Source organism: Podarcis tiliguerta (assembly GCF_965153285.1).
Source record: "Podarcis tiliguerta genome assembly, chromosome: 4".
Lineage (NCBI taxonomy): Eukaryota > Metazoa > Chordata > Lepidosauria > Squamata > Lacertidae > Podarcis > Podarcis tiliguerta.
In genome coordinates, this window is record NC_139537.1 from 65,944,937 (window position 1) to 65,957,679 (window position 12,743).

At 44.8% G+C, this 12,743-nt stretch overlaps 1 protein-coding gene and 1 long non-coding RNA gene across 6 annotated transcripts in view; both read right to left on the minus strand.

Moving 5' to 3' along the window:
- Positions 1 to 8,537, minus strand: part of SHROOM2 (shroom family member 2) — a 105,236-nt gene extending 96,699 nt beyond the window's left edge. For 3 of the 5 annotated variants that reach the window (XR_014510411.1, XM_083437423.1, XM_083437422.1), the window contains exon 1: positions 7,007 to 8,537. Coding sequence is in view for 4 of the 5 variants with exons in the window: in XM_083437423.1 (XP_083293549.1) it covers positions 7,007 to 7,240 (234 nt within the window). In the remaining variant the exon portion in view is untranslated. The remainder of the gene's footprint in view (positions 1 to 7,006) is intronic. The other 2 variants (XM_083437420.1, XM_083437421.1) reach the window with 2 other exon arrangements.
- Positions 8,538 to 10,035: 1,498 nt separating this feature from the next.
- On the minus strand, positions 10,036 to 12,677 carry LOC310676135. The gene is made up of 2 exons (XR_014510425.1): positions 12,552 to 12,677; positions 10,036 to 11,248 (listed from the first exon to the last, which is right to left on the minus strand). It is a non-coding gene; the product is annotated as an uncharacterized lncRNA (long non-coding RNA).
- Between the last annotated feature and the right edge of the window lie 66 nt (positions 12,678 to 12,743).

Here is a 12,743-nt window from a genome sequence, read left to right on the forward strand (position 1 = left end):
TCTCCCAAGAAATAACTTTGAGTGCGTGTAACAAAACCAGTTCTAGCGCCATCATTTTCTGCAAACACCCAGTATTTTTTTTTTTTATCAAGCAAATCCGTACTGCTGCAAACAACCCAAAATCTTTTAAACTTTATATATGCTATTTACTAGGTGCATGAAATCTAATATACAGGGCCCTGAAGGAAAGGAGAAAGAAACAAGAAAACAATGTAAGGTAGCAATAGTTCCGTTGAGATCTGGCAACGTAAAAATTGCCCAGCCGGATGAGACTTAAGGTCTATCGAGTCCAGCATCCTGTTTCTCACAGCGGCAAACTGGGTGCTTCTAAGAAGCCAACGAGCAAGGGCACAAAGCCAACTGTGTTGGTTGTCTGCAACTGGTATTGAGCCCAATCCCAGAAGTAACATATAGTTATTAAGGCTAGTAGCCACTGACAGACTTATCCTCCATTAATTTCACCAGTCTCCTTCTAAGCCATCTTTAGATGTCAAAGGCCCAAACTACACACCTGCATTTGTTCTTTTGCAAAGTACAGCTGTGCTGAGCCTGGATTCTGATCAAACTCTTATTACACAGGGAGGAGAGGTTTATCCCTTCCCTCTTCAGCTGCTAGCCCCCCTCCCCCATATCATCGCCACTTGGCTATGAGGCTTAGTTTTGCTTTGTTTTTCAAGTGCCATACTCACTGAGTAAGTGCCATAAGTTTTAAGTGCCATAAGTCACAAGAGCTGGCACAGTTCACAGAAAGACTTGTTGCTGGGGCATCTTTCAACAAATGTTTAGACTCATCTGCTGCCCGTTTAGGAAAAAGCACATGGAAAATTAAGTTTGTATATGAGTGAGAATTCTATGTTTTTAAGAAGCTTGCCCTTGTAGTACTCATAAATTCTGAGCACCGTGTTTGCAGAATGAAAAGGGGGAAAGTTCACTGACCAAGTAAAATATAGCACATAAGCATGCTTCAGCATTCAAAGAACTTAAATGGCTTGCTTCTGTTTCCTGAGTCAGGCTTTTTTGGCGGAATGACAAAGCTAAATTATTACCTTAACTAGGAGCTGTCAACCAGCGGGTACTGGGCTGGCTCTGGCCCCCTGGAGAGCACAAACAAGCATACTACTTGCCAACCAAGAAGTGAGAGGAAAAGTGGCGTTGGTGGTGTGAGGAGAAAGAGAAAGCACCCTTTCCTCTCAGTTATTCTTTCATCTTCCCTCTCATTCCCAGCAAGGCACTGAGGAGAAGGGCAAAGAGAATCACAGACAAATGTGAGGACAGGTGCAAAGTAAGTGGTATAGAAATTGTTATAAATAAATAAGGACGGAAGGGACGGACTTACAGACTTTGGGACTATGAATGCTTTTTTTGAAAGGCAGTACAGTATAATGCAGGGACGCGGGTGGCGCTGTGGGTTAAACCACAGAGCCTAGGACTTGCTGATCAGAAGGTCGGCAGTTCAAATCCCCGTGACGGGGTGAGCTCCCGTTGCTCGGTCCCTGCTCCTGCCAACCTAGCAGTTCGAAAGCACGTCAAAATGCAAGTAGATAAATAGGTACCGCTCTGGTGGGAAGGTAAACAGCGTTTCCGTGCACTGCTCTGGTTTCACCAGAAGTGGCTTAGTCATGCTGGCCACATGACCCAGAAGCTGTACGCCAGCTCCCTCGGCCAGTAAAGCGAGATGAGCACCGCAACCCCAGAGTCGGCCATGACTGGACCTAATGGTCAGGGGTCCCTTTACCTTTACCTTACAGTATAATGCAGTTACAAAATCAGGAATTGAACGTAATACTTTTGCTTTAGAACTGGATATGGAACAATTGATTGGTTCAAAATTGGGAAAGGAGTACGACAAGGCTGTATATTGTCTCCCTGCTTGTTTAACTTATATGCAGAATTCATCATGCGAAAGGCTGGGCTAGATGAATCCCTAGCCGGAATTAAGATTGCTGGAAGAACTATCAACAACCTCAGATATGCAGATGACACAACCTTGATGGCAGAAAGTGAGGAGGAATTAAAGAACCTTTTATTGAGGGTGAAAGAGGAGAGCGCAAAATATGGTCTGAAGCTCAACATCAAAAAAACGAAGATCATGGCCACTGGTCCCATCACCTCCTGGCAAATAGAAGGGGAAGAAATGGAGGCAGTGAGAGATTTTACTTTCTTGGGCTCCATGATCACTGCAGATGGTGACAGCAGCCACGAAATTAAGAGATGCCTGCTTCTTGGGAGGAAAGCAATGACAAACCTAGACAGCATCTTAAAAAGTAGAGACATCACCTTGCCAACAAAGGTCCGTATAGTAAAAGCTATGGTTTCCCCAGTAGTGATGTATGGAAGTGAGAGCTGGACCATAAAGAAGGCTGATCGCCGAAGAATCGATGGTTTTGAATTATGGTGCTGGAGGAGACTCTTGAGAGTCCCATGGACTGCAAGAAGATCAAACCTCTCCATTCTAAGGAAATCAGCCCTGAGTGCTCACTGGAAGGACAGATGGTGAAGCTGAGGCTCCAATACTTTGGCCACCTCATGAGAAGAGAAGACTCCCTGGAAAAGACCCTGATGTTGGGAAAGATGGAGGGCACAAGGAGAAGGGGACGACAGAGGACGAGATGGTTGGATAGTGTCTTCAAAGCTACATGAGTCTGACCAAACTGTGGGACGCAGTGGAAGACAGAAGTGCCTGGCGTGCTCTGGTCCATGGGGTCATGAAGAGTCAGACACGACTAAACGACTAAACAACAACAACAACAACAACAATATTTTTGCTTTATACCAGGGATGCAGAACCTGTGACTCTCCAGATAATGCTGGACTCCAATGCTCATCAGCCCTAGCCAATATGGTCAACAGTCAGGGATGACGGGAGCTATAGTCCAACAACACCTAGATGGTCCCAGGTTCCCCATCCCTGCTTTATAGCCACTGAAACTAGATAGCTCTGTCGGTGTAGAGCATGGGACTCTTAATATCATGGGTCGTGAGTTAAAGCCCCACACTGGACAAAAATATTCCTGCATTGCAGGTGGTTAGACTAGAAGACCCTTGTGGTCCCTTCAAACCCTACAATTCTATTATTCTAATACAACAGCCCTTTTGAACTGAATTTTCCCATCTCAGAGCTTACAATATCATTAGTGAGTTTACTCCTTTTTTATAAAAAAAGGTGTGTGGTACACTTGACAATCACATTCTACAATGCAGTCACAATAGTAGTATGTACAATATCTGAGAAGATAATATTATCATCCTCAATAACAAAATACAGCATACTCAGTACTGTGAAAATGTGCTATGCTAGGGCCAGAAGTACAAACTCAAGTGATGTGCTGATTGCATACAGGAAATACTTAACAGGTGCATATCTTTTGCACTTGAAAACAGGGTATTTGAAAAGGTCCTCGATGTCTACATAAACATCAGAAATGAACCAGCCAAGTCACTCAGTTATGGGCTGTGCTACCCTATTATTATCTGGTTTAACAATGTGAATTTGGCTTGACCTTCCAAGAAACCACTATAACATTTTATACACCCAGCATTTCAGTACCCAAACACATGGTTTTATTCCATCTTATATTTAAAATAGCTACAGATGGGCTTGTCGAATGTTTTTAGCATTTCAAATTTCTCGTAGATTGTTTACATCTTGTCCTTTGCTATCTTTCCATGCACTAAGCAAAAGTTCATAAAAGTGTGTGGTGTACAGAAGGAAAACAAACCTTACGCCTCTCTCCACCTTATCACCACTCCCTCTCATAGCAAACCTACCTATCAGTTTGGAAGCAAAATGGGGCCACCAAAAATTGGACAACATTTCTATACTCTCAGGGAACACACAGTGTACATAAATTTGTAAGTGAATGTGTTTAAGTCCCTCAAAATGGTCTGGCAAGTACCTGTTAGCTTTCTGATGTATGGAAGACTGGGGTGTCAGCCAAGAGAAAAAGAAATGGGGGAATCTGCCAGGTCTAGCAGGCATCTTACAGTAAATATCTGGAGTGGAGGGGTAGAATCAGAATTGTGGCATCCATGCTGTAAGCTCAAAAACCTCCTTTCCCTGCACTATACAACAGGTTACATGCTTTATCAGTATTTCAAACCAGTTCATCCCTGTCTACTTTGACCATTAGATCCTGATGGTCTAAGAAATTATTGTGCAAGTGGATCTTTGAAAAACCGCTGCTGCTGCAGGTGAGGGGTAATTTTGCTGAGGTAGTTGCATGGACTTTTAAAAAAGATCAAACACACAGCATTACACATGCTGACCACGCTAAGCCCATACTTAGGATAGAAAAATTGGGAATTGAGTGTGTGCAAAATCCTCAATGAGGCTCACTCACAGGTAACTGGGTGCAGAATTTCAGCCTAGATTACACTTTGATTCAACTGAACAGTTTGGCATGATTAAGTCTCCATTCAAAACAACAGGAAGTGCAGGTTGGCTCCAATTCTATAGTCTTAGGAGAACAAGCAATGTTCTCCTGGGCCCCACAGGCATTTAATAAAATCTGAGCATCTCTAACCATACAATAGTAAGATTCTCAGTACATACATGAACAACAACAGATACTCAACACTTTTAATTTCTTAATTAAACTACAAGTTTCAACTATTACTTCATCATCAATATAAATAACAATGACAAAAATCACTCATCTCTTAAAAAGTCATTTCAGTGCATCTATTAATTATATTCCAAGCCTCAAGTCTCTGCTTTCTTCCTTGCCTAAAACTTAACAATATGTCAACTTTTCAATAAACTCTAAAACCCTTGGCTATTTTTAATCCCCTAAAGCATTTAATTACTTCTATCCAATACAGACATATTGTTGTACAGTACACAGTATGAATAACACATGGATTTGGGTTCCCCTATCTGCTTGTATACGTTTAATACAATCTAGGGCTCCCTAGAACATTTTTGAGTGTTGAAGGCAGGAAGCAGTGTTCTTCTCAGCTGGCCTCACAGTGATCAGGGCACAAAGTGAACAAAAGGCAGCCATTTCCCAAATGCTAAGTGACTGTATGTATGCTTGGTAAACCAATCCTGCCAAGGGATGAGAATAATTTTTATCACATTTCCACACCTAATCAAGATTCTGGAAAAGCAGGGGTGTGGTGCAAATGTTCTCAACACTTTGCAGGATATTAAATGCACACTTTGGTAATTCCTTGTATTGTCTGTATTCAGCCACCTATAATCAGATTATCAGACACTGACATAGGTAGGTAAATGATGAGAGCCACACGAATTTTATGGGACAGTGGCCATGGAGATTAGATTGTGTCACAAGACAAAAACCTGTACTCCTTCAGAGAAGGCTCACATAACTGAAAGTTTCTTCATACATCACCACTAACAAAATATCTCTGAGCTGGACATGGATGCCAGGAAGAAGAGATTTAGCCAGGGGGGCCTGGCGTGCTAGCTTTCTACGTCCGAGGAATTGTTTTTGTATGAACTAGACCCCAGCTTCCACCAGTGAAAGAATAAAACATTACCTATCAGCAAGCAGCTCCCCTTGGTTCTCAAGGTCTTAAGAAATAGGATGGACAGCCAATTGTTGTTTTTTAAATGGTAAGAAAGTACACCGATCCAGAAACAAAACTAATTCTGCACAGAGCAGATCAGGGGGTTGAGTTTGGATAAAAGTTTGGCAAACAAGCGAAAACAATGAGCATTTGAACAACACATGTTTTAACACTGAGTAGCAATACTGAAAGACACATGCCCTTCTGGAAGGCCTAGGGGAGAGGAAAAATAAAGTGAAATAACCTGCCTAAGAAAGTCTGATGTTTGCTTTTCAGCTGCTCAGGTAACATGCAAGTGGGTCTGTCCTGTTATCACATATGGCCTTGTGAATGGCTTTTGGGAAATGGAGGAGGATTTTTCTGACCAAACACAGCTAAATAATCTAATCCAGTATTCAGTTGCAACAATGACATAAGCAAGAAAGAGCTTCAAAAAAAGCTCTGATAGCTCTCCCTCCACCTCTAGGCCATTAGGGAATAAGCCACAACAACTGGAAAGTTAAGAAATTATCTTGACCTGTGCAGTTTAGAGCAATTCAATCTGTAGTTAAATGTTCATTCAGCACAGGAGAAATGACAGTGAAGAGACATGCAGTTCTATGAGGAGAAAAAGGAGGAAACTGTACCACTTCTAAGAGGAACAACTCGCCATTCTTAATTGAGCAGTATTGTGTGACCATTCAGGAAATTAAAATAGGCAAATAAGATCACTTACTGTCCTTGAATCATCTTTTTGTACTCATAACAAGAAGTGTACTTTTCTCCAGTTAGTGCAATGGCTGAGTAAGTATACTACGAATTCTGATTTGGTGATTGTGTGATGACACATTAATTAACCTGGAATGCTATTCTGGATTAAAAGGGGGGTTGGGTTGTAAGTTGAAGCCTATATGCAAACTTACTCACAGATAAGCCCCACTGTGTTGAATAGGGTTTACTCTCAGGAAAGTGTTCCTAGGATTGCTGCCTGAAGCTTCCATCCATAATGGAATCTACTATTAAATCAATGGGACTACCAGTGAGTATGCTAAACTGAAAATGTGACCAAAAACAAACGGTAAAACCACATTATGGCAATTACAGCCAAGAGAACAAAGCCAACCGGGCATTTTCAAGCATATTTGAAAGAAACTCTCAATGAGTGGCGGCTGGAGTCCGCACTCCAGTGTCACTAAGACCAAAGTAAGGAAGAATTCAGCCGCTGCCAACAACATCGCAAGAGTCCCCTGTTGAGGTGAATCGAAGCGACCACTTAGTAAAAAGTTCTTCCAGAAAAGAAAAAGCACTATTTGTATGTGCAAGCAAACTGCTCGGCCAGGGGGCAGAAAACTCTGGAAATCGGTAGGATTACAAGAGTCAACCGGCCACATCCTGACATAAACAAAAGAGGCTGGGAATCCCCTCACCCACCCCGCCACACTGTGGCACCCCTTGGATCACCTAAGCGGAGAAATACGCGCGCGTGTAACCTTACCTTGGTGATGATGAGAGGCTCTCCATGTTCTCTTCCTCCTTTCAACGTGAATCCCCAGGGAGCCCCGCCGCTCAGTTGCACTTCCACCAGCTTGTACGCGTCGCCTCCCCTCTGCTCCCCTATCAGCAGCAGAGGCTGGTGAGGGTGCCCTTGGGTGTCCAAAAACGCGGGGTTCAGCCTCGGATCTTTGTCCGGGAACCTCTCCTGGCCGCCTCGGAACTCCACGTTCTCCATGGTCGCCCGAAACTGCCCCCCAGCTCCTTCCTCCTAGCTGGATCCAGCGTGCCGCTGACCTAGGAACCACATACCTAACAACAGTTTCCAGCCCGCTCCCATATGGTGAGGGGAGGGAGTTGCAAAACCCCCTCGCGCAGCCTTGGCTCCTCCTCCGCTTCCCTCCGGATCCCGTTGGGTCGAAGAGGAGCCCGGGCAAAGGGGAGGCGGGGAAAGCGCGCAGGGAAACGGCGAGGCTGCAAACAGGCTTGCTCAACTCAGCCGGGTGCAGCTGGGCAGAGCCAAGCCGGGAGGGAGGAGGAGGCTCACGCTTGTGGGGTGTGTTGTAAAATATTCCAGCCCAAATAGTAGTCGCTGCGGCGGCTTGTGGCCAAAGGGTTTCTCTTTCCCTCTCTTTAAAAGCCAGGAGATAAGTTAAGAAAGTCTCCCAGAACTAGCGCAACTTTCGCCCGAGGGTTTTCTTTAGGAAATCGGTGGGTGGGAAATCGAAAAGGGGCTGGGTTGGAACATGCTGGTGGGGAAGTGCGACTGAATCTCCAAACAAAGCGGCGAGTGGAGAGAGAGCCTCTCCTGTTATGTATTGAAGAGAAATCTCTCTGCTGACTGCTATTTCCACCCACAATTTAATATTCCCCCTTCCCCCGTCAGCGAAATAGGAGGGCTGCAATGCTAAGCTCCAACATACAGACGCACGCAACGATTTAAAAAGAGAAAAGGGGGCAGAGGGTCCCTGCGTTTTCACGTGGGGAATAAGTCACAGCCGTGTTAAAAAGGCAGCGGGAAACCACGCCTCCTGGATTCAATGGGGTTCCGGCCCCAAGGAAGAGACCTGCCGCTTTCGGCATTGCTAAAAGCAATTGCCTCTCAGCCCTTCGAGGAGTCAAAGGGGTAACAGACCCCCCCCCCAATAAAAAACACACCCGGCGGCAGCCGCTCCTACCAGCTATTTCCGCTTCCTCCTTTTAAAATAAATAAATAATAATAATAAACCTTTATTATTTTGCAATGGCTTCTTGTCGTCGAAGCACAGCCCCGACGCTCGCCGCTTAGGCGCAGCGAAGAAGCCCTTTGTGTGGGTGGGGAGAGGGAAGGGGCGAGGGGGGTGGGAGGCCGAGGTCTCGCGGGGGCTGCAGCTGCTGTGGGGATGGCGTCGTCCCCGTCCCAGGGAAGCCCCCTCGAAAGGTTTCGGCACTCCTCGCGGGGGGCCAGGCTGGAGGGGTCGGGCGGCGGCGGCACAAAGACGAGCCGGGGAGAGGCGGCGCTTGAGCGCCTCGCTTGAGCCGGCCTCCCCTCGAGCAACCTGCGAAGCGGCAGCCCAAGCTTCTCCGCGGGCAGCAGCAGGTTTATCCTCCGGGACCCTCTAGTGGCGGCTGGCGAGAGGAGCGGCTGAGGGAGCCAGGCGGCTTCTCGCGCGCTGCCGCTGCGCCTGCCGAGCAGAAGGCCAGGCTTGCACGTCACCTACTCGCCTTTCATCCTTCACCTTTCCCACACGCACCTGATAGAACTTCTTGCACTTGCTCTAGAGAACAGGGAAGATCGCCACATGTAGTATTGACGGACGGTGCTATTTTTCCTAGAAAAACAGGTGCCAGGACTGTTATGTTGTGGGTGAACATATCAGACGACACAGCAATTCCTCAAACAGCTCTTGTTTATTCACAGGCCAGAACAGAACTGAACTGAACTGAAGGGTCCAGCCAACCTGCTTATATAGAGCTCCAGTACAACGTAACTGTAACAATTTTCTAAAACTATCCAATCACTGAACATCACTTTTGATCCCTTATTTGCATAACTATCTACAGTATCCCCCTGCTGGCCCAGGGTGAGAACTTCAGTACATAACAAGGACACCTCCCTCGTTCTTAGAATGGCAATGTTGCCCACCTGAGAGGTGCCGGAACTGAGCTCCTGTAAATTCCCCTGGGGAAAAAGCCCTGGTTTTAATGAAGGTATTGCCCAACTTTATAAACTTTATAAATGTCTCCATCCCATGTGTCTGAACCATGCCTTCAGTCATTTGTTTAGCATACAGCTTTTCTCACAAATGATGCATTTATAACACGTTCAGTATTGGAAAATGTTTCTCATACGTCATCTAAATAATCTGTATACCATCCCTGTAAAGGCAGTGTAGGCTGACTGGAGGAAGTCTGCAAGGTTTACCTCCTGCTAAGTTCATGGCAGAAGAAACAAATTTTAGTTGGGGATTTCCTAGTACATAGTTGGCAGTCTTCAGCCACTACACCACACCTAGTGTCTAGTGAATACACTGGCGCCCGTTTGTAAGCTTAAAATAAATCAGACTAACAATGTACTGCTGTGCATATTTACATAGGATGTTAAATATGGTTTCCTTCTGTTATATGATTGCAAAGTCTACATTTGGAATCTTCCACATTCATAATCATCACATGCCCTTCAGTTTCAAATAGGCAACCGGTACTTGAGTACACATCACTTCTCCGATGCACCAATGTGTAGCTAGCTTCAGACTAAACTGAATAGGTTTTGAACTCTGAAACACTGGCATGACCAAAGAGATTCTACTGTAGCCATATTCCAGCATGAGGACAGAACTGTGTAGAATCCCCCGAACAGAGATATTACTGATTTGCTTATTCTGAAGGAAATTCTGAAGCTTGGAAGTCACAGAGTTGAATAGTAAACCAGTAAGAGATTGGATAAATTACTATTTACTTCATATTAATTATCCCTGGTATGTTTAGAAGGCTTCTGAGTTATGTAGCATCAAAGTTGTTGCTAGTAAACACACAAACACGCCCTGCAACAGGTTCCCTTTAACAATAGTGTTTTATTACTGCATGGAGAGGGCTCAGGATTCTTAAATTTCATCACAATATTTACAGCTAGGCATTGCATCAGAAATCGTACTGCCCTTACACTGGCTCAGCCATGAATTTGTAAACAGCTTTTCGTTTGGGTATAAGGAGGGAAATACTCCACTAAATAATGCAAGTTTACTGAGAAAACAAACTTACAGTACTTGCTTTCAAATCAAGTGATCTCTGAAACAGTACATTTCTGGAAGCTTCAAATGGCAACATGCAGTGACTGCTCTTAGTAATACATAAGGTTAATTTGCAGGATAATACGCAAGATTAATTTCCATCATCAATTTCCAACGTATGTTTCACTGACCGTTAACCATATGCTCTCAAAACACTATGCCCGAATGCCGTTTCCCATTCACTCACAAGGGCATGTGCCTTAGACCCGGGTGGGTGGGGAGAACCATTTTCTGCCATATCCCCCACTGAAAAAAATGACAATAGCCAGAGGTTTCTACACATACACACCTCACATTATCTGCATGCTCCTAATGAAAGCAAGAGGCTTTATCACAGTTCAAGGACATGTTCCACACAGAAAGAATAATTCAAGGAAAGTGTGGAGCAAGGCTGGTTGAGAGGGGGTTGTCTGGGGAGCATGGATGGCTTGGGAGAGTCCTGAGGGCCAGGCAGAGAGGTCTGAAGGGCCACATTCAGGTTCGGAGGCTGAGGTTCTCCACCACTGTCCAAGACGTTTATTGTGGCATGGTAAGCAACTGTCAACCTCATGAGAGGCAGGAACACAGCAGTAACAACATCATTTGTTTTAAATAATCATTCTGTCTCTTTCTGCAGTTCTTTGCCCCGTTTCTTTCCCCCATTACACCTGATTCCTACATATCTCCAGACTGCAAAATATCACAGACAATAATAATACTGAGGTCAGTAGAAAAATACTGGCTTAAGAAAGCAGAGGATCTGGGCCAACATGCCAAATTTATTTATCTCTCCTGCACTTGTACTGACAGTCCTGCCACAACAGCAAAATGTGTTCCACACTTGTCTGGCAGTTCCCGGGAGAGAATCCCTCCGAACGAGATTTATAACAAATCTGTATTGCTGTTATATTTTATAACCATTCATATGGGGGAAATTTCTGTCTTCTGTGCAGTTCCAAAATACTTTATTTGGTCTGCAACCAACTGCAGGGTGTATTCTAGAAAGAAACAAAAATGAAGTATCATTCTAAGAATCAGTCCATAAATGTTTTAGTCACTCCAAACACATGAATTTTGAGGGAAATGGTTGTAGGGGTTTTTATCTTCAGAGCAGCTGGATTTGAAATGCTGTGGTCAAGGGAGATAATCAACAAAGGTAAAGGGTCTGCGAAGGCAAAGAAATAAGCTATTTTAGGATTGCAACCTATGTTCTCCAAGGGCATTTGACAATCCTTTGTCATACCTGGGATCAATCTAAAACCTTATAATGAATTCTTGACTCTGCTCATGCAACAAATACTAGTGACTGTGTGGGGCAATTACTCTCAAAAAATATGGATGATGGCAGTAAGGTAGTGATATGCTATTGTTTATACCAGGAATGGGGAACCTGTGGCTTCCAGATGTTGGACTCTGAACAAAACAGACTGACTTGGGAGATTACCCTTGCTTTGCTATGCTGTTGTCTATGCCAACTAGGGCTGACAGGAGTTATCTGGAGGGCCACAGATTGCCCATGACATCCCTACACTCTTCCTTTAGGTAAGTTCCATTGAATACTGCGTGGCTTACCTCTGGGTAGATATACATAGGATTGCACTGTTAATGCAGGTCAGTTACCCAAGTTTCAACCACTTGCAATGAACCCTCTTCATGCCTGCTCGTAAGTAAGGCCAATCGAGTTAAGTGGAACTTACTCCAAGGTAAGCATGGACAACGTCTGTCACACGCAAGGTTTATCCAATGAAACATACTTGAAACTTTACATGGTTGGATTTTTCACTCTGTGGCTGTAATATCTATAAACGGGAATCAAAGTGGGTCAGGGTAAGAGGATGTCACTGGTTTCTTCCCATGCCAGCCACAATCTTGTTAGGGCATTGGCATAGGAACCAGACACATAACAGAAACCTAGTTGTGCGGAAAACTTCAAAGTTCCTCTAGTGTCTAACCTAACCCCTGCTGATGAAGGAAATCTGCTGCCCTAGCATCCCTGACAGCTTCTGCTTTTAAAACTCTAAGGAAAGAGCAAGGCAGTCTGTTCTACTGGAAGAGTGGCAGACTCGCCTCCCTTAAAGACATTTTTAATCCACATACATGGGTCCCAGTTACAGTCGCTACTGCTGGGGGGCTCAAGACCATGCAAGGGTACCAATGCAATACAAAGAAGCACGCTTGATGGTGGAAAAGCGATTCCCTCTTTAACCCTTTTAGCTAAATAAATATGTGGGGCCGTGTGTTTGCAATCAGTCCTTCGGGTTTTGCGTGGCTGCAGTTATCCCAGAGTGAGTAATAATCCACCTTGTTTCGGGCGCGATTCCTTCTGCCCAGAGCCTCCATATGGACGGAAGCTGATCGCTTCGAATTCGCAGATTCTGAAGGAGCAGCAACTTCGGCGCGCTGCAGCTGCTGCCCGTGCGCGAAGCGAAGGCTCCGCGCCCGGGCAGAATCCCCGCCTCGTTGTAGCCATTCAAGCACCACGTGCCCATCTTT